Here is a 22,967-nt window from a genome sequence, read left to right on the forward strand (position 1 = left end):
CACAATGAATGGAGAGCGCTGCCAGTGAAGTGTCCACAGCTCACAATGTGTCGGTCAGTCCACCTGTCTGGGAATAAACAATTTGGACTATTGTAAAAAAAAAAAAAAAAAAAAAACAAGAATAGAATAGAATAATAATAATGATCACAGTACATCTTCAACCTGACACTGCTGCTTTGTCATCGCATAACAGTGTTGGACATCAGTGTCGGTGCTGTAAGGTGCGCTGCGCTTAGATCCTATTAGGAAAAGAAAAAAAACCAACATATATAAAGATGATATTGTTTCGTAAATTCAGAGTGCTGATCCTCATGGTGTTTTTGGTCGCGTGCACCATGCACATCATGATAGACTTGTTACCGAAACTAGAAAAGCGGGCGGCGGGAGCGGACGGCGGGGACGGCGGCTGTCAGTGCGCTCAGCACCCGGGCGTGGAGTCGCAGGGCTGGGGGAAGCAACGCGCCATGTCCGCGGCCGAAGCGGGCTGGCCTAACAAACACACGCTGAGAATCCTGCAGGATTTCAGCAACGAGCCGAGCTCCAACCTCACGTCGCACTCCCTGGAAAAGATCACGGCAGCCGGGGACCGAGCGGAGTCCTTCAGGCGGATGAGACCGTCGGCGGGGAAGGCGGAGGACCACAAGCTGCTGATCGGAGACGCGAGCGGGGGTCGGACCGTGCCTGCCCGCGGTGTGTCCCGCCTGGCTGCTCTGTTTGAGCATCCTTTCTACAAGGTCGACCTGCCTCCCCTCAAAAACGATGACACTTTGTTCAACGTCAACACTGACATCAGGTTTTATCCCAAAGCAACGGGGAACCAAGGATGGTAAGCTGATGGAAATGTGTAAAAAAAAAAAAAAAAAAACAGAAAAAACTTAAAGGGTTACAAGTGGGACCTTGTACAGACTGCTTTAACCTATTTGGCTGTTGATAGGAATGGGATGGAAGAAGGGGACCAAAAGTAGGTGATATTACATGTTTATGTTATATTAGTAATCTGATATCTACGTTGAAGTTGTTGAATTCATGTAGCTCGTGTCCATGCAGGCCTGCAAATCATGATACACCTGCCTGTGAAAATATATGTATGTCTGTTCGTCTGTCTGATTTAATAATACTTAAACCAGCAGACAGGTTCATAAATCTGTCTGTTTTCTCTGCCTCCACCATAATGTCCACAGATGCATCTGCTGCCTCCACCCACCTATTTCCCCTTGAAGGCACACACTTTATGAGTTACCATCAAGCTGGATTATTTTATGTACCTATCATTAAAACTGAATTTAACCTTATAATAGTAACAAATCAATATGTTACTAGAATGAAGTGCTCTGTGCAAAAAGCCTCCCTTCTGCAAGAATTTTTCCGATACGGTTAGTCGATATTGAGACTGCAACAAATATTGTACCCATCAATTACAAAAGACTGAAAAGAATCTCAACAGGAATCTGCTTGCACCGCAACTGCTTGTTAAACCTCTTCTACTCTATCTGTTTTCCAGGCACAATGAGGAGGGGAACGAAGAGGAGGAGGAGTTCTCTCCAACGGGAGAGGTGATGGCAGAATCTTACCCCAACTGGTTACGTTTTCACATCGGCATCAACCGCTATGAGTTGTACTCCAGACACAGTCTTGTTCTGGACGCCCTCCTGAAGGACCTGGTCACACAGAGGATTACCAGCGTCGGTGAGTCAGTCACCAAATCGTACACCTTGAATGAAAACATGTGCTGTGTTACTAAATTAAAAGTAAGGATGGATAACAGATTGGTAGAAAAGAAGGATCACACATGCTTTAAAAAAAAATGTCACAGCTGAACATCTTCTGGCAAACTTATTGGCAGGAAAGATGGAGTGAACCATAGAGAATAATTTCCCTCGACCAAGTCTGAATGTCCAAAAATTGCTTTCATTCCTAAATATCCATCAATGTTTTTCACTTGTAGACACTTTGCTTTAAGATCAGATGATAAATAAGTGCAAATTCAATGCAAGAGTAGGAGAACTTGTGCATCAAGGCAAGCTTTGAGAAAATATGTTCTAAAAATATGTCAGGGTGCAAAGATTCCATTAAGAATAAGTCTTTTCTGCAAATGATTTGACAGGTCAAATATTTTTTTTTTTAAGAGACAGGTCTGCTGTAAGACTGATATATATTTTTCTCCACTGCTGTAAATGACTTTATTGTAGTTTTTTTTTTTTTTTATTTCTCATTGCACTGATACAATCTTGAACAAATCTTTGTGAAATAGATCTCAGTGTGAAAATACGTTATCATTCTTTGCTATAATGGCTTCATAAAAACTGGACAATGAATACCAAAATATCCTCCACAGGGGCCTGTTGTTTTCTCTATCTCTTCATGCATCACTGTCATTGTATTTCTTATTGACGCTGTCACCACTCTTTGTTATGAGTCCCTCTGGCAGCTCACAATCATTCATCATTCATGCTATACACATCTCACCCTAAGCTTAATAGTTTGTGTGTTTTTGGTCGCCTCAGTTTATAATATATAAACCATCAATCTGTGCCCAGACACACCTAGAAAAACACACGTCTGTCTTCTGAAATGAGAACCTAGTGCATTATGTGTGCCTGGAAGCACGCATTATAGCTTTTGTGCCCCGCAATTAAAGCACAAATGCGCCTCATATCTGTCTCAAGTCTCTCTGATCAGCGTTTTCTGTGCAGCAGTGCCTCCCTCCTCTGTGTCTGTCCCTCTGCGGCCTTTTGTTCAGTCTCCAGCTGGACTCATAAATCATACGCGCAGTGCCGTGAGGTGGCACAGGTGAGAGCGGGGTGGATTTATCATCATGGGATGGGAAGGCGATGTGATGGTGGTGGGCGAGGCCTGGAGCTTATTGAAAGACCAGAGAACATGAAGGCTCAGAAAAGACTACATCGATTCATTTGTGGATGCTTTGAGAAACACAGCGAGAGATGGATGGATAGATCAACAGAGGCCCATACATCCTCGCTCTGATACCGAGACAGATGGCCTTTCGGAGAATCAAAAGAATGTCTTGTTGAAGTTTGCTGTTGTTCAAGTCATGTTTGATCGCATGTCAGCGCCGATTCAATCCATAGAAACAATCAGCCGAGCTCTGCTGGGGTTTTTCACGGGGGATTAACTATTGTAGTTTCCAATTAGAAACAAAATTTTATAAACGTCCAGCACAGAGTAAAGAATTGAGGTCAGCCCCTCAAGGATTGTGGCTTATGGGTTCAAGGTCAAAGGTCAAGGTATTAAAACATAGTCCAGTTGTTTTTAGGTTTGCTGTATAGCTTTCCCAAGTTTAAAGATTACTCTGGGGCACTATCCACTTGACCTGGCTGCAGCAAATCTGGCACATGTGTAGGCATAATGCTCTTGGTGCATTCACTGGCTTTTCATTCCAATCTACTTTCAATATCCATCTTCTGTCGTGAAGAAGAGTCGCTCACCTCAGGTTATGTGGGTTTAACTCTGTGCACCAGTGGATGTAAAATACAGTTGCTTTGAAAATGAGTCACGGTAAATGGGGAGGCTTGCCAGCGGTGAGTAAAGCAAAGTGAGACAGACAGAGCATAGCAGAGACAATATGAATAAAAGGATGACATGTACAAACAAGGAAGGAGAAAAAAAGAGGAGAGAAACACCAAGATAAAACACAAAAGACAGTTCTGTGTAGTTGGCAGAGTGCAGCCAGCTACTCAGCCGGCAAGCTATTCAATAAGTGAGTCCACTACATGGGGCTTATGTTGATATTGGGGTTAGGCAGAAGCGCTGTGTTGTGTAATATGCTCAAGTTAATGCGCTGTAATAAATGGGCAAATCCCCCGAAAGCCTGTCCATTATGACGGAAACACAAGGCATTTAGACGGGCCTGGCGGTGCCTTTGTTTGAGTCGGAGGCAGGCAAGAAGCTACGGCTCCATCAGCCTCTGGGAGACACTGTGGACATGACTGATAGTCAGAGACTTGTGCCCTGGCCCATGTTTTGCTCATGGGTGTCAGTTTGGTGGGAGTGAGAGGAGAAGTGGTCATGGAGAGTCTAATGTGCACAAGCACTTCCGTGTACTGGGATTAATCTGTTCATGAACAGTGCTGTTATGTGCACATATACACACATGGATGGAAACACGCAGTTTCTTTTTGATTTGATTTAGGAAATGAAGTATCAGCCAAGTATTGACACAAGGGGCTTATTAAAATGTAATTGTACAATAATAATAATAGGCTGCTGAATTGTAGTGTCAGTGGACTGAATGTGCCAAAAATGAGGGTACTTCTTATCACGGTGCTTTCTTTTTTTTGGCTCTCTCAAAAGCGACACATGTTGTAAAGACAGAGTCACTCTTACACTCATTCAAACTGTCCATTTTTTCAGTTTCATCAAACTCAGAACTAGCGGTAGTTGTCAGCAGATGCTTTTCACGCCATTTCTGTCTCTCAGTCACACCCACCTCCTAACTGCCACTTTGATTGTACAGTGTCTGGCAAATTGGTCAGCAGATGTGATAGCTCTATTATGCAGTCATGCCAAATTACGTCCTCCAAATTGGCAAATAATGAAACAGCTGTGCATATGTGGAAGTGTATTTCAGTGTTTTGGGGTTTATATTTGTGTGTGTGTGTGTGTGTGTGTGTGTGTGTGTGTGTGTGTGTGTGTGTGTGTGTGTGTGTGTGTGTGTGTGTGTGTGTGTGTGTGTGTGTGTGTGTGTGTGTGTGTGTGTTTGCTGCAAATACTCATCTAACATCTCAATTGTTTTTCTCTCAGCCATGAAATCAGGAGGCACCCAGCTGAAGTTGATCATGACTTTCCAGAACTATGGACAAGCTCTGTTCAAGCCCATGAAGTAAGTAGCACTGATGGACTACATTTACATTACATTACTCTACACCAAATGGTCTGGGTATCGCAGATATTATCAGCGTCACAGTATCTAAAAAGCAGTTTCTCTGCTTTAAATGCATTTCTCATCAAACATCAAAAATCTGTTTGTTATACTCGGTTTGATGTGCCCACTTGTAATGCATATGTTTCAAGAAGGGCTACATGAAATCTCATCTGAATAAGTGCCAAGCACTGCCGCTGCATGTTTCAGTGTGTTTGGATATACAGCTCTCCCCTCTGTGTGATCTTTTTTTGTCTGCTTTTTAATTAACATCAACAGGCTTATGTGTTAATTAAAATGAGCATCCAGCCATCATCAAGACGTCTTTGGGGAGGCATATATGCTAGCAAAGGCACTTGGCACATGAAAAAGAAATACCCTCCCTCTCAGCTGTCTGAGATTTGCCCGATGAATTCCCATGCCGACGCAAATAAACAGCGTCCAGGCCAACTGGAAGTAATTGCTCAGGAGCCTGGTCTGATTGCTATGAAATGTATAATGGGTTTCTACATGAGAGCCCCAGTGGAGAGTGTAAGATCCTGGGAGAGGGACAAGGAGACTGACAGAGGGGGTGGCTGTGTGAGTTTTTCGTGCAGAACTGGTGATTAATACTTGTGAAAGCTCAAAGTGTCACACCTTGACAACCTGCACAGGTCTAGTTTGTGGCGATTCTTTATTTCAAGTGAACCACTTCCCTTACCATAGCAGCCAAAGCCACTCTAATGGGAGGATACGGAGTTTATGCCTGCTAGGTCAACATCAGCTTGGAAATGAATGATGAAACATTATATCTTTTCCCTGTCAGGGCCTGATTTATGGTGAGGCTGCACCGTTTTTTCACAGTTTATTCACCTAATGTTTGGTGTCCGTGTCCCCTTATTCAGCTCCTCTTTACCTGAAAGTAGTGCAACTTTACAGCTCTCTTTATATATACTCAAAAACAGCAGCAGTGACAGTTTAGAGTCCTTTTTCTGTGTCCTAACTTGGCATTTAATTTCAAGGTCAATAGGCGAATGGATTTTTAGAACATGAGGCATAGTTTACAAACTTGGGCGCAGAGAATATATGGTCCAAACAATGACAAGCTGAGTACTAATTTTAGGTTCCATACATGCAAATCTTTCACGCCAACAACAGAATCCAGCAGGCATCAATGGAATAGTCATATTTGACAGGAACAGATAATATCCTATGTGGTTTTGTGTGTGTGTGTGTGTGTGTGTGTGTGTGTGTGTGTGTGTGTGTGTGTGTGTGTGTGTGTGTGTGTGTGTGTGTGTGTGTGTGTGTGTGTGTGCGTCTGTTTTGATTTGAATACATGTTTGATTGGATGAGGCATTCACAGGCTGCTTCTAGGCAACATGGACAATATGTGCCCATGCATGAGTCATGTGACGTCAGGATGGGATAAAGAAGGAGAGTGTTGTGAGGTGTGGTCAGGCTGTTGGCTGATGCTCTGAGTGTCATCTGGTATTAATAGTATCAGGGAAAGTCATGCATTATCAGCAGTCATGCAATGTCTTGTTATATAGACATTGTTGGTTTCAGAACAAAGATTGAGTGAGTTCCTTAGGAGTAAAGGTTGTCAATGTGTGAAATGTCTGCATGACAAAATATATGCAGTGTACATCTTTATGTATGTCTTTGGACTTAAAATACTACTAGTACTTTACTTTTATGCCTGAGAATGAAGAAAGTATGTCTGTTACCACACTCCTTTAGCTGATTGAAAGACTGAAGCCTCAGGTTCAGAGTTATGAGAATCTAGAAAGTAAATTATTTAATTGTTTGTGTTCAAGTTTAATTTCAAAATTGAAATTATGTCGTAAACTTAGCAGCGATTGGATACCTAACACTCCAATAAAATGAAAAAGAAAAGGTCCCATTTCTTACAGTAGATATAAGTAAAACATTCTTTCTCAGTTGCTGTCAGAAACTCTTTTGACAGTAATTACATGTCAGGTTCTGAATTATATGCTACAGATTCCTGCAGCTCTTTATTTAGCCTGTCATATTGTATTCAAACTCCTTGCTTTGACTGTCACAATCATCTGTCTCCAATGTTTACAGATATTATACAAAAGTCTTCAGAGCGTAAATAGAAAGAAAATATCAGTTGTCTGGGAAAAAATAATGTAGAAAGATAACCTTTGTTCTACTTTTGTTAACGCACATCATGAAGTTTTGTTGTATCTACGATGGCATTGAGGTGTTCCACTTTTATTTTTAGGATCTGTGGTGCATTCTGGGTACAGTAGTTCAGAGCCTTGCTTTGTTGCATTGTTTTTTCTTCACCTGTCCTATTGTGCAGCATCAAGTGGTGCTTCAAAGAGGCTTTGATGTTTCAGGCCTTCTTTGAGCTGAATGCAAATCTGTACACTGGCATGGACCAGGAGACTGCACAAGCTGACAGCTTGCCAGACACCTCCACGCGATGTTTTTCTCTGTGCAGCTCTGGGGAAAAAAGAGTATGATGCTCGGTTTCATTTGTCTGACAAGCTCTATGATCATGTTTGGTGATTTAAAGTGTGCGCCACAATGGGGTAGAAGACGCTCGTTTAGTTTTTCAAACTGCAATTTGGTTAAGTCATTAAGGTCACGGCACACTGTTTTTCCCCAAACAAAAAAGTATCTCCTCTGAAATTGGTGCGGGCCAAATGTTCATGATTCTCCCAAGAATTTGAATCTGACAACCAAACAAGTACAAATATAGTTTACCAGATGTGGATATTGTGAATCATTTTCAGAGGTCAGTTCATGCAAAACTGCAGGTCTCTGCACTGATGCCTTGACTACATTTAGTAGAAAGAGGATGAATTATAGTGGTGTCACCATGAGAAAAATCTTTAGCAAACAAAAATGAATTCAAATTAAATTTGAACGAAAGATGCAGATATCAGATGGTTGGGAATAAGGATGGCAAGGAATGAAGTGGCATGTGAACAGAGAGAGGGCTGGTGTTGGAAGACAGATGACAGGCAGAGATAGACCAGAGGGTAGGAGAGCAGTTAGCACTGCCAACCTGTCAAGGAACCGGGTCCTCCAGCTGGAGGCAGGTTACAGGCTGAGCGGAGACCCTCCATTGCCAGGCCTCTTTGTCTGTCTGGCTCCGGTCCCTGGTGCCCCATCTTACCCATCCCCTGCCAAGATCCTGGTTGTGGTGTGTATACAGAACCACAATGTTCATGTCATGCTAATTGGATTTGTCAGACAGAGGGTTGAGGGATTGAAGGAGGTGTAAGCCTCAGATATGCAAAGAAAGAATTAATTTCTCCATCATATGCTGTTTGACAAGCCTGTTTCCCCCCCCCCCCTCACTTTGATTTTGTTGATAAGTCTCACAGTTCAAAATGATGCAGTGCAGGAAAAGCAAAAATAACTTTGATCGTCCCTGTTTATTGTTGTGCCAAGAGCTGTTATATCAACGCACAGGGTTTGTTGCATGTAAACACATGTGCTACAAAATATATATATATAGAGGGCACACATGGCTGTCCTTTAGCATCGTGGGAAATCAAGAGAAATGCTCATCTGCATGAACCAGATCAGTTATGACAAGCTCTAGCGCTGGTAAAGCCAGTGGGGATGGTTTCTTAGCTGCAACACCCAAGAGGCTGTTACGTTTTTATCATCTGCTGGCTGTTTCATAACCAAAAGTTCATTTGAAGGCCTCGTCATATCCGCTGTGCCCCAGTTGGGTTACGACTGACATTCCTCCATGGATCCTCTCTGTAGATGGGGGATTCTATTAGGGCTGAACCCATCTAATGTTGTTTGGAGGAAGCCTCTCCCTGCTCTGGTTATTGATCCTCTCATGAAAGATTGATGATTTTTTTTTAATGATTTGCATGCATTTGTGTAAAGTGCAAGAGGAAACCGAGCTGTTCATAAAGTGTTTTTGATGGCTCGTGGTCTTTATGGTAAGCTTGATGCTGGAGAATTCATCTGCTGCTTACAATTATTTTCTATAGACGAGAACTACCAGTTAATCCATCCATCCATCCATCCATCCATCCATTTATCTATTTACTACCTGCTTATCCGGGGCTGGGTCCCGGGGGCAGCAGGCTTTGCAGGTTATTTCAGACATCCCTCTCCCAAGCAACACTTAAACAGCTCTACCTGGGGGACCGAGATAGACTAGATATAATATCCCTCCAGCTTGTTCTTGGTCCACCAGTTGGACCGGCCTGGAAAACCTCTAAGGGGAGGCGTCTTGGAGGAATCCTGATCAGACGCCCGAACCACCTCAGCTGGTCCCTTTGAACACAAAAAAGGACGGCTGTACTCTGAGGGCCCTCCGGATGTCTGAGCCCCTCACTCTATCTCTAAGGCTGAGCCCAGCCACCCTACAAATCAAGCTAATTTCGGGCGGGGGCATCAGCAATCTCGTTATTTCAGTCACTACCAAAAGCTCATGACCCAAAGGAACAGAACGTAGATGGACTGGTAAATTTAGACATTTGCCTTGCGGCTCAGCTCCCTCTTCACCACAATGGTCCGCCACAACCTCACAGCCTCCCTTCCAGCACTCTGGAATAAACTTTCAAAGGGGGGAGTCTGAGCAGAGTGAGATAATTGGAGAACATTCCCTGATCCCCTTTTTTTAAAAATGGGAACCACCAGCAACCAACCAACTATACCTAGTTGGTGCCGCTTCTCTTCGTCTTCCTTCCACACCAGAGAGGTGACATTCAACGTTCCTAGAGCCGGTCTGTTATTCCACAGGGTTGGCACTCCTAGGTCCCCACGTTTACCTGTTGATTCGTTGGGTCAGGTATTTCAGATTAGTTTGCATATTATCTCTTGTCAAGATAACAAGCACCTGTGGTCTACATTTAAATAAAAACTGACACATACGTCATAGATTGAGTTGTCCCTGTCCTCACACCAGCAGTTACATGAATCATGAATAGAAACCAGATGAAAGGAAAATGGTCTCACATTCTGGGGGAAAAAAAGCAATAACATGGAGCTTCACAACCATCTCATTTCAAGGTTGAATACAGCATGATTGCATTGCATACATGCTTTTAAGCACACTGTAAATTTACATATACATGTAAATCTATACATATGTAGCATGCACTGCACAAATATACCAAATACCCCTTCTGAATTCATCATCATGTTAGAACATGATGATGAATTCAGAAGGGGTATTTGGTATATTTGTGCAGTCTTTTTTCATTATCTTGGACCTTTAAGACAAAATTATTTCCCTCTTTGAAATCATCTTCATCTCTTAACATCTTTTTTCATTATCTTAAACCTTGAAGACAAAAAAAAAGTAGTCCTCTTCTTTGGTAGTCACTTGTATAACACTGTTTCCCTAAAGAGCCCCCACATGGGCCATAAGAATGCCGCTGGCTCTCATATGTTAGACACACTTTTGAGAGGTGCAGTCTGAGCTCATCTTTGGGAGTGTGCACAAATGAAGCATGTTACTATAGACAGCTGTTCCCACAGCTGCGCTTTACACACACACACACACACACACACACACACACACATACACACATACACAGACAAACACATACACCTACATGTGAACACATGCTGCAAAGAGAATGATGCTGTGGGGGTTACGAGGTTCGTGCACCCTCCATCACCCGGGGCTGGTACTGGAAAATCCGCGAGCAGCGAGCCAAGTCGCAGCTGTAGCTGCTCACTCAGAGCTGTGGGTATATCACACAGAAGGTGAAGACTGCAAGCCCACACTCTGCCTGCACACACACAATAGAAAACTAGCTCACTCAGTCCCGACCGTTCACCATTTAACACTTCCCTAATGATTTCCACCCTGACAAGTCAAAGAGCCTTGAAGCACATAAAGAGGCTTCAAATGTGATGAAACGTCAACTCTTTTCAATTTTAACATCCTCGTCTTTCCGACCATGAGGAAGTTTTGTGACCTCAATCTTGCATACTATAAAAAGCTGAATCATCATAACTATCTTTTCACGTGCTGATAGGTTATGTAAACTGTAACTATGTATCCTTTCTGGTTGAACGGACCTCCTGGCATCAGATTTTACTCACAGCCGTCACCACTGAGTCACACAAGCACACAAGACCTTACAGCCAAGGATATTTCGGAAATAATTTATTTAAAACCTATCATGCTGTTGTTTAACAGCATATCAATGATGATATCAATGTGACTTCCTCATTAAGTGAAGTATATATAAAGCTGGCAGGGGACAGAGCAGCTCGAGGTGCCAAGTTGTCTGATCTGGCTGAAATCAATGACAAGCTGTAGCAAGAAGATGTGGTTTGTTGGCAGAGAAGTGTTTGCAGTTTTTCTCTGTTCATCCAGGAAGTGTTTTTGATTCTCTTTTGAGTGTCCTCGCAAAGCGTGTCAGAGACTTGTTTGACTTGTTTCCATATTTGCAGATGTGTGTCTGGAGAAAGAGAATAAAGTAAAAGAGAATGAAAGAAGAAAAAATACAGGATAATGTAAGATGTGTAAGAAAAACCTGTCAGCACTGTCTGACAGATGTAGACAGAGAAAGAGTTGCCTAAGCGTGTTGTACAACACTTAACCGTAACAAAACAGTTTGAGTGTGTTGAACTTCCGTGTCGGGGTTAGTCTTTACTTTATCATGCTGAAGTTATGAAACTGCTGTAGTTATGTAGTTTATATTGTAGTTAATGTGTTTATTTCAAAAGGTTACATTTTGAATGCAATAAGTGCATAGTTAGAGCAAATCCTCATTGTTTTTGTTAACAGTGTAGACTAGGACTAGTTTTTGAATTTGATTCCTTATAAAAAACCTTTCAGAACTTGATGAATGAAGGGGCGACTGTTTATTTCATATCAGACATGATTAAATTAAGGCTAAATCATGTTAGTTTGTGGAATAGCAGCGTGGAATTTCATCCGTATTGTTCCATTTCTCATAATGAATGTGCAGTACAGGGTGTACTTTTCCTCTTTATATTGTGAGGCAAACAGTACGGGTGTGGTGGATGGGATGAATGGAGTTTGCATCTCATCACAGACCTGCATTAACATTTGCCTTTTCTACATTAACCAAATGTCTTGCCTTACCTGAAACACACTTTGACCAGAGTTTATCTGACAGCCACACTCTTTCCCTAAGCTTACCCATAGTTATACCCAGATGTTTTGAATTAAAGCTGTTGTACCTTTAACAGTCTGGTATTTACTTTGAGTAACAGTTCTTTGCAGCAGTAAAAGAAGTTGTAAAGTTGTAATTTGATCTTTTTCAGAAATAACTTTTGCTTTCAGGGGAATAATGTCTGCTGTTAGATATTATCTCATTTGCTCCTCCTCTACATTTTATTGTCTATATTTCTCACTCAAACACACGCACACACAGAGTGAGAGTGTTGTGGTGTCAGGCGTTCACAACATCTGTTTCTCATGCAGCTTTGTACTCTCAGCCAGGCAGCCGCAGAGGGCCAGACCCAGCGGCTCTTCCTTAGGCTTTGGGCACGAGAGACTCCCTCTGCGGGTCTTTACGATTCATTTGTTTTTTAAGGTGCTCTAATGTGGCTGAGGACTGCTCATCTTACACAGCCTCGTTTCTCCCCCTCCCCCTTCCTTACGTGCTCCCCTTTCATCCCCATCATGAACTCTCGCCACCTTTATTCAATCTATGTTTTGTGACAATCAGCTTCAGACTGATACTGTTGCAACATCGATAGTCTCAGCATGGCTTTCTAACATGTATGTACGTTCTCATTTATTTTATTTTTTTTACCTCATTTACACTCTAATTTATACTTTTTCTGTTTCACACATCAATGTAAAAAAAATAACCAAGTAATGAAATACTCGATCTCTCAGCTCCACACTGCGGCGTTGCTTAGCAAATGATGTGGGTTGTTTGCATGTGTTTGAACTTGAAGTGTTTTATATCTGGTTAACCATGCATGTATGCAAGGTTTTGTTTGTGTGTGTGTGTGTGTGTGTGTGTGTGTGTGTGTGTGTGTGTGTGTGTGTGTGTGTGTGTGTGTGTGTGTGTGTGTGTGTGTGTGTCCAGTGTAGTTAGTGCGTGGGCGCTGTGATGCGTTGACCTCTTAAAGGCTGTGAGATGAGCCAGTTAATTAGTCTGATGCTTAAACAGTCGTGTAACCAGCTGGTTTGTCACATCTGTTTCGCCATCAGCGCACACACTTATCTCAGTAGAGAATTGGCATAAGTGAAGGACGTTTTAATAAAGCTTAGTGAAATATTCATAAAGCCTACTGCAAATTTTCAATGTGTAATGTTTTAATTGGAGTGTCAATCATTTATGTGTGCTCTGCTTGTTATCTTTAATGTCTCGTCATTAAAGTGTGCCTCTGGATCTTCTGCATTCATTTCATATCATTCACATCTGTCATACAATACTTACCACGGACTCATACTTATTCCATCGGCGGAATCTTCTCAAAATAAGTTACATCTTTCATGTTCCTCTTTCTGTCTGTGTCTCACTCTTCTCTGTCTGTTTCTCAGCCTGTCATCTATTCTTGATTCGAGAGGTCGGCAGTGCGGCGTCTTGCACTGAACGTGCTTGTATACCAACTCAAATCTCAAATCACTTCTTTTTTTTGACACACAGACACTGAAACACAGAGGACTGTCTTATTTTAGACTCCTGAGCCTTAAACTCCCCTCACACCCTCCCCACTCTCAGACACTTCACATAAAGACATCTCTCATGAATGCTTTACTAGGTCAGCTCCTGAGGAAGTAGCGTTTTTTCTTCACCATCCCTCCCTTCCTTCCTTCTCTCCGTCCATCGCTCTCTCTGTCTCCACCTCCCGTTCGTGCTCCTTTTTGGACTTTGTTTGTTTGAATCGCTGAGGCGGTACTAATCCTCGGCTTGCCCCTCGCCTCGCTGCTCTGTATTTTTAGATTCTCCCCGTTTTCTCTCTCCGTCTAACAAGTGTTTATGCACTCACAGTGTAATGTGGCCAGGCTGTGAGTAGCCAAATCATAATGTGATTACAGGCCAGCTGAGTTGCTCGTGATGATACTAATTATGAGTGTGTATGTGTATATGTGTGTGTGTGTAGCGTAGAGTTAATGACAATGACCCCAATCATCAGCATTCATACCTCAATATCGCATCTTATTACAAAATAATGTGCCACATTATGTCAATTTTCCATTCTTTTTTACAACCTGGGTTATTGTTCTTTAGTTCTGGTCATCACTGCTATTGTTTATAACAATATTGTTATGGAAATGGAGTTCAATAGATGAAGTGAGAAACATGAGCAGTTTTATCACACTTATTCAATTTCCGCCATCATTATGTACGTACAGTTTATGTGAGCAATAGTAAAGGAGTAGTTTGCAGTAGCTAGAAAAACCTGCCCAATAACGTTCTGTGGTGCTGTTTTCACAGTTGCTAGGCAACCCGCAGAGACTTCAGGATAGTAAGTCTTATAAAAACTATATATCACATTTTCAGTTGTGAGATTTAGAGGTGCTAGTATGTGGGTTTTGTTAACATTGGACGGAGCCAGGCTAGCTGTTTCCCCCTGTTTCCAGCCAGTATGCTAAGCTAACCAATCTTCTCTTGTAAAGAGAGCAGATAAGCGGATTAAGGGTTTTGAAATAAACATTTTCCCTTATTGTGATTGTCTTAAAAACTTTTTAATACTCAGAATATCCATTTACAAATGTATACTTATCGACACGAGTGTAAGTATTTTTATTTTTTGTACCTTTGAGGTGCGAACATGGTGGTTGGTGATGTGGTGGTTTGAAATAGTCAAAACTGTTTTCCTACAATAAATCAGCTACATACAGTAGGCCGAAATGATTTTTATTCGATGACTAGATCAAAAAGAGTGTTAGTTCTTCAAACCAAAAGTCTGATATGTGAAACGTGGAGCGGTGTATGTCTGTGTTTTTGTGAATTTGTGTCCATGCCTGTGGCTCTGTGGTTGGGACCAGAGCGTGTGTGCTCCTCTGTGCTACACCACATCCAAGTGAATAACATTCTTCCAGTTGTGCATGCTTGTTGTGGTTCCTGGACCAGTTATTTTCACTGCTTTGTGTGGTTATGTTCCTCACCCATCGTAACATATAATTATAGTCCAAAATACTGTATGGGGGAAAAAGCTTTCCCGCTAGGAATGTCGCTGCCGCATTTGTCTGGAATGCTAAAAATTAATTTCCCTCCAGGAGCTGAATTGTAGACATCTCAAACAAGAATCTCTTTTTATGAGGCGAGGAAAGCAGGCCAAACCTTGACTTATGAGAGGGATAATTTGTGTACCTTCAGCAGCTGTTTCTGCTGAAATTACACAAAATGTCCCAGGTAGGTTATCATACAGAGTACTTAGGAATGCTGCATTTGAATGAAGGGGATTTTAAAAGGATAACTCTTCAAGTGCTTTGGTTAACCCCCCATCTGCAATTAAGACCTTGCATTTAAGCAATTTACCCTGACAAGTTAGACACCAACTTGCTTTGTGACATAACATCTTGCTAATGGCCCTCGTGTTTTTAAGTTCATGTCTCAGAAGCTATAATGTGGATAATCGTTTGGGCTTAGACGGACCAAAAGGGGATGATTCTTCTCTTTACAGCAGTCTGAAAATGACAGAGCACACATGCCTCATTGTTACTCTGTCACTTAATCAACTGTTGCCCGTTAACAATGGGACCACACGCACTGCACCAGCCCTTACAACTGAGCTCAGTAATTAGATAACAACTTTTCCCAGGTAGATCTATCACAGTCCACCTGAAAGTCTCTCCAGGTCGAATGAATGAAACAACAGTTCTTCGAAAGAGAGAAAGAGGGAGAGCATTGTGGCTCTGAAACTTGGGCCTTTTGTGACATGCGCAGAGGTTAATATATCCATTGTGGGTCAGGCCCTTACATGTCTAAGCCTGTCCCATGCAAGGTGGCAATTAGGCAATGTGCGACTCCCCTATCCCCCTGACAGAGGTCAGTGGAAGGGGGAGGAGAATGCAATCATTGTCTACCAATTAAACCAGTAGAGGGTTCTGCCTGGCTTTGCCCATTGTCAGGGCAGGATGTGGGAGGGGCTGCTGTCGCCAGGTCTGGTATCACCGGGCCACCCGATCCAGGGGCTCGCCTGGGTCACCCCTCCCCTTCCACCTTACTTTTTGCAGCTCTGGGCAGCAGTGATGCAAACAGAAGAGCCTCTGTGCTGGATGTGCAGGGAGCCTCTCAGACAGCGTTGCTGCCGCTGAGAAGATTGTTCACAAAAGGAGTGCTATCGAAACCTCTGGGATTCACAAATAAAGCATTGAAGGGTGTGTGCGTTTTCTGCATGTGGTATCTCCTCTTGGATCTTATTTTAATTGTTAGATGGAACAAAGGACAGAGTAGACTTTCATTTTCAATCCCAAGATGTATGATATTACTTATTTTAATCTTAGAAAAAAAACAATGTCCCCATCTTCTACACCCTTTTAGGGTCTCAGTAGCATAACTAGATATGGACCGAGCAGTAAGAAACAATAGACAGGAGCAGACTCAAGTATCAGCTGTCCTCTGAGTGAACCTGTGGGCTGGTGGTTGGGGCGGCTGTGGCGTAGTGGAGAGCAAGGTAGTTTCTCCAATCAGAAGGTCAGCAGTCGATGTGTCCTTGGGCAAGACACTTAACCCCAAGTTGCTCCCGAAGGCTTGCCATCGGTGTGGACTGGATGTGAATGAATGTTAGTTAGAGTCTGATGGTGGCACCTTGCATGGTAGCCTGTCATCAGTGTGTGAATGGGTGAATGATATGTAATATACTACTGATTGTAAGTCGCTTTGGATAAAAGCGTCTGCTAAATGACTGTAATGTAATGTGGTGAGTCTAGCAACATAAGTATTAAAAGATAAAAATACCCTCTATTCCTTGATTGTGCAGCTAGCATTGCCTATCTGTGTGATGGGTTTATACAGCAGACAAATGAGAAAAATGTGTTATTTTTCTTCCTTACTCATCATAAATTGTTACCAAATCATAGAAAAATGTACAAAACCAAGAGTCTACAGCCATGCCGGCTGCTCTGTGACTTGGGCCAAGCGCCGCTTTAAGCTAAATGCTTATGTCAACATGTTCACTTTGACAATGCTAACATGGGGATATTTGGAAGGCTCACCATCTTATTTTAGTGTTTTAGTTTGCTAACTTTTGCTAATTAGTACTAGACAAAAGGTACAGCTTCGACTGATTAGACTGACCTGATGGTGGCAAAAAGTAAAAAGTTAAGCTATCACCAAAGTTATAGCAATTCCTCCTGAGGGATCATTAATGCCGGTTACACACTTTATCTGAAGGTTGTTAAGATATCCCACTTAAAACCACAACCTCAACCTAGTGGTGCAAGGAAAAGTCAGGGGATCATAAAAGTCTTCAGAAAACTGTACAACATATTTGTGTAAATCCATGTACTTCCATATATTTTTACATACGTACTAGACGTAAAGTCAGGGGATCACCAAAGCCATTATTGTTCATACCTTGGGCACCTTCCTTTGGATATACATACCAAATGTCATGGTTATTTATCCAGTACTTCTAAAGAAATGTGTCAACTGGTTGGTTGAGATCACCAAAATCAGCCGTCGTTACACGTTAGGATCCACAAATATCCTTTCAAAATTTCACGGCATTCGATCTTGTCCCTCATTGTGAGGTATATGCACAAGGAGGACCAATGCACCAACTACACATCATCATTACGAGATAATTAATTGGGAAACTGTCTGCAGTGACATTGAAGGTCACATTACAAAATGCAGCCGCCACACGATGATGCATGGACAGTGCCTCATGATATGCTGTATGACCAGTAATAGTGAAGAGAATAAGTTGCCTTTCAGATTCTTGCCTTTTTACTTTTGAGCCACTGTTTCATTTGGCCTCTTCTCATTGTGAGCATCAATTAGTGAACTAGAATAAATGCTTTAGTGTATCTTTAGAAAGTCTTTGATAGATACTGAAAGTACATAAATTTGTCAGAAATGTAAACCTGGTTATAGTGAGAAGAGCCCTCCGTATTTCTTTCACTTATAAATTAACTCTATTTACCTCTGAAGTGCACTGGACCGTTCCATCCCATTTAGCTCTTACACAAGGATAAATGCAACCCTTGGAACTGTTTTTCCAGCGGTTTCACCACTTCCTCCTTCACCACCATCACCCACTCATGACCACAATGACATCTCTCAGCCACCACTTAGCCTCTGATAGATGGTTTCTATTTAGGAAACGGCATCTGACCGCAAACCACCGAGCACAACAAGACTGTTGACAGGCCTAAATAGAAAAGTTCAGCTGTGGGAGAAGCGAAGCACAAACATCCATGCCTCGATTTGGGGGCCTCGCCCGCAAAATAGCTTTCTGGAAAGACTCGTTTGATTGCTTTCTTTGGTTCGAGGTATCAATGTTTTTTAGTTTTATGCAGTAAGGTTTCACTCGGTGGTGTGGAATCCATTTTGGGACGGTGAGGAGAAGCGGTGTTGAAAATAACTGACAGCTAAAATTGAGCTGTTCCCTCTCTGAGCTGAATGTGGTGATGGATAAACTTCCAGACCTTTTAGCGCTGAGCAGAACAGGCTGTCACGACTACCCCAAAGCTTCTCAGGTAATTATTAAACACATTCATTAGGGAGCTAAAAACAAAAGACGGCACTCCTAAATCAAATGCTATTCTGTCATCAGTCATGCACTGTTGGAATATGGCATTTTAACAAGACTCACATCGGACTAATTAGCGTAAACGTCTTCAGAGATAATCAAAAATAAACGAAAGCCTCTGTGGATCTGCGGCTGTGTGCTTACAGTACGTGTGTGGCCATGTGAGTGTGTGCATCTTTGCATCTGACAGTCTTCATCTGCTTTTGTGGTTTGTCCACGTTCAGTTTAAGTAAACACAGATGGGGATTGGAGAGACTGGCCAGCGGCCACATTGCCCTTCAAGGAAAAGGAAATCAGAAGGACGGAGGTGATAAGAGGCAAAAGAAAGAGGGGGAAAGTGATGGAGATGTGTTTGTGGATACAAAACCTGACGGGAAACATTATACATTTGAAAGAGAGAGTGTGGGTTTGTGTGTGCGTTTTTATGTGGGTTTTTTTCTTATCTTTGGGTCAACATAATAGGATTGTCTTTTTCCCCCGGAACAGATGGGTAAAAATAAAGGATGTCCACAATGCTTACTCACAATCCAATTAACTTCTCTTGGCTCAAATCATACAGAAACCCTCCGTGTCCTTGCTGAGAGTGGTGCGTGCGTGCGTGTGTGTGTGTGTTGGGACGGTGCGTCTGGGAAATGGCTTCCCAGGATTTAACATAATTTGCTGTAATTGGTGTTTGCTGTTCAGCAACTACTTAGCAATAATCAAATAAATCTTAATGGCCTGTACCAAAGGCTATCTTGGAGGATGGACCTGCGTGCAAATCCTCTCAGTAAAGATTCTCAGTTTATGGATGTTTTATGTGGTTTGGCAGCAGGTATTCCGGTCTCCTCTTCCTCAGCACTCATTCCGGCCCACTCATCTGCCAATTTCCACTCGGGGAATCTGCTTTGAATTTTTATCTGAAGAGGAGAACATGATTGTATTTTTGCCTTGGTCACAGAATTTCTTGTATTCTTTTATAACCTCAAATAAATTTCTCGTCTCATTAAAAACATACCCGTGGTGTTTCAGATGACAGTCAAATGCCGAGGACAATCAGAGGGAACTGAGACTGAGAGGAGAAAGTGTAGCTGCTTTCACTATCTTTTCCCAAATCCTCCTCAGTCTGAGTGGAGAGACTACGTTTTGCTAGACCTGCAGTTTTTTTTTCCCACCCTTCTCTCATCAGCTTCAGCTTACATGTCATGCTGAATACCAGCGCTTGTTACTCAGTCCCTGTGAGATGAAGACTCATGGTAATACCCATCGATTTTGTGTGCGGCCAGAAACTTGCACGCACACACACCAACACACATACAGGGAAAGCTCTTAAAATCCCCATTGATCCCAACAGGCGGAGCGTTATCCAGTTTGTTTTCATTATGGAAGTAATGTCGGCCTTTGCAAACTTTTGTTGATCTTTTGTTGCCTCTGTAAGAACAGAAATGTCAAGGTGGGAGCCATCTTTCACTTTTTCCCACATTATGTAGTTTGAATCTGGCTGTCGGTTCTTTGTAGTACACTCACTTCCCATCTACTCCCCCCTCCTTCTCTCACGACTGCTGGAGCTGTGAGGGATAGAGACAACTGGCAGAGGCTTTCTGGAGGAATTTCCTGCTGGAATAGATCTTACAGGAACTTTTCTCCCCTGTTCATGTGTATTAGTTTTTGTTTTTTTACATCATGAATGCTCTTTGTGACACTCTTGGGTGGCTGGTTGTGAAATCTGTTAAAAACAATCCACTGCATTCTTGCATTCCCAGTGAATCTTTGCATACATCATTTTTATGGGTGATAACTTGGTTACGATATTCAGTTTGGTATTTTTTGGAAACAGGTGGTTGGCCTTAAAAAGCAATATTGTTCAAGATACATAATATTTATGTAGAAGAATAAATTGAGGAAAGCTTCAGAAAAGAATCACATTCTGTCAGTGTGCAGCGCCAACACACATTTTGAAGTTTATTGTTCTAAACATCTCCGAGCTTGCATATTTTGACATCTAACCGCTGTTGACCCAAGAATACCCGTTGTGTATGTTCTGCATAATTCATAGTTCGGATTCTGTGCAAAGCCTGTCATGAATTGCGCAGCCTGTGAAGGATTGCCTCAGACTTGTGCCATTGAAAGTGGTTAATCCTCTGTGGATGGATATGTAAATATAAATGGCTCTGCGTTGCTCCTGATTGTTGAGGATAAACCGATGTGCGTTTTGTTTGTTGTGTGTGATGGTGTGGGAGAGAGGGGAGACAAACCATAAGCATAAAGAGCTGTCCCATTCTTCAAGTATATATAATCCCCTTAGTGAACACACACTCCACACACACTGCATACATAAAAACAGCAGTATTATTCCCGTACATGACCCTACAGCACATGCACATAACCGCCACGCTGCATCATCAGCACTGTTTTAATCAGTCTTTTCTGTCTATTTGCATCACTCTTTTTCACTTCATGCTACACATATGAGTGATACAGTGTTAGCAAATGTATATTTGTGAGATGTGGGGATGCTTTGATTCTGCCAAAGCAACACACAGTCCTAAGTCTAGTTCCAGCTTGCTGAAGGAATTAGTTTTTTAAGTCATTTTAGGTTATTTTATTCCTTCTCTGTCTCTCTCCCACCCTCCTTGATTTTACTTGACAAGATATTACCACTAATACAAATGCTGTATGACTTCAGTTTATCATACGAGCCCAACAGCCAGATGAATTTCAGCCCAGTTGACAAGTGGCCTCGGCCTGCTGAGACGTCTTGCTTGCCTTAATGTCACTCCCTTAGGATCCAACTCCTTCAAACCACCGCCAACCGTCTTTCCTTGCACAAAGTGTTCATGTTCTCTGCATTTCGCTTCCATCCATCGGTACCCTCAAAGCTTCAGCTAGTCTGATGAAAGTCTGCCAGGTTGGAGTAATGTTACGTTCTGCAAAGCAAATGTCCCCTTTTGCCAAGTATTCTCTTCAGATGCCTCTCACGTACATGAAGCTGTAGTTACTGACTTTATATTTGAGGCCAAAGCTCAAAATAATAAAACAAGTATGGCACGCTTCATTTTTGTCGTTTACAAGGTGACCATTGAATACATTTAGAACATGTATTCATTTAATATATTTACATTTAATTCACCAGACACCGACAAAATCCATAGGTTGTTGCTGTTATACACATATATATATATTAAAAATGTAAATGTAAAAAGTGTGAAAATTCGTGATACAAAATGACACATGTCTATTTTAAAAATGAAAAGACATCAATTTTTATAACAACGCTGACTAAAATAATCCTTTTAATCATTTTCTCCAACATCTGTTGCTGTAAAAAAAAAGTCCTTCTAATGTTAAGCTCTTGTTATGTCACAACAGCTGTATGAATTTTATTTTCTGGTTATTGAATGAAATGCAATTGAAAAGCAGTTGAGTCATAAAACATTAAGTCTATTGATATCAGAGAGCTGCCGTTTGCTAGCACTTCTTACTGAAAGCCACCAGTGAATACGCTTATCTAGTAACGAGCCAAACACTTATTTTGACATGGAAAAGCGTTAATGCATTCATTAAAATGTGGCTTTGTGGAAATGACAAATACGCAGTGATACTAATAAGATTTCCAGCTTCTTTTTTTCACACAAAGTCTAAGTGCGCTCACGACTCAGGGGAGCCCGTTAAGATGATTGTAGGGAAGGGATCCCAAAAGCCCAGATATAATTCTGCAGCTTTGCATCAGGTCTTTAAAGTAATTTCAGGTCTTTAAACAGTGAGCTCTATGGAGCGATATGCCCAGGGGAACACGACAGAATGTGTCACACTTGTCAATTAGGTCTAGCAGAGAAGAAAAAAAAAAGGAAAGTTGACAGCCACTTAAGAAACATCTCTCAGAGTAATGTAGAGCAGAGGAGAAGGAAGTGAGATTCAGCCTCACAGCTGCAACTTGGGGAGTTATTTGATACGTACACAATCCTACATGTTGACCAGGCATTAGGGATTTTCTGAAAATTACTGACCACATTACTGAACATTAATCAGCCAAATGGACTTCACACTGACTCGCTCCATCTGCACCGTCATCCCAGACACTTCATAATATCCTCCCAAAGCCAGACTAAATGAAGGTCAGTATACACAATCATGTGTGAGTTAAGATTTAACATTTACTCAACAGTTTATTCTGACCCGAGTGGTACTGGACCAATCCGGGTGTGTAGACGATGGCATGACTTGCAAAACCTGGACTTCATAAACAACTATTTAAAGCCCCGTCCCAACTTAAAAAAAGAATGTGTTTTGCTGGTTGTTTATTCACTTTGATGTTCGAGCTTCACTGTACAGAATGATGTATGAGCAGAGTTTGAAGCTAGAAGGATGTTTTCACGTTCAGCTGCTGCAGGGGGAAAGTTTCACTGTGTTCATCTTAAATGCATGAACGTACAAGAAGGATTTTTTGAAATTACAATGAGTTTAGAGGCAATCAAAA

At 41.9% G+C, this 22,967-nt stretch overlaps 1 protein-coding gene across 1 annotated transcript in view; it reads left to right on the forward strand.

Annotated features, from left to right (window-relative positions):
• The first annotated feature begins 219 nt into the window (after positions 1-219).
• fam20ca (FAM20C golgi associated secretory pathway kinase a) overlaps positions 220-22,967 on the forward strand; it is a 35,566-nt gene continuing 12,818 nt past the window's right edge. Inside the window, exons 1-3 of the mRNA XM_054607671.1 lie at positions 220-826; positions 1,502-1,686; positions 4,762-4,840. Coding sequence (XP_054463646.1) covers positions 276-826; positions 1,502-1,686; positions 4,762-4,840 — 815 coding nt within the window. The 5' untranslated portion in view covers positions 220-275. The remainder of the gene's footprint in view (positions 827-1,501; positions 1,687-4,761; positions 4,841-22,967) is intronic.

Source organism: Anoplopoma fimbria, chromosome 11, assembly GCF_027596085.1.
Source record: "Anoplopoma fimbria isolate UVic2021 breed Golden Eagle Sablefish chromosome 11, Afim_UVic_2022, whole genome shotgun sequence".
NCBI classification, from domain to species: Eukaryota; Metazoa; Chordata; class Actinopteri; order Perciformes; family Anoplopomatidae; genus Anoplopoma; species Anoplopoma fimbria.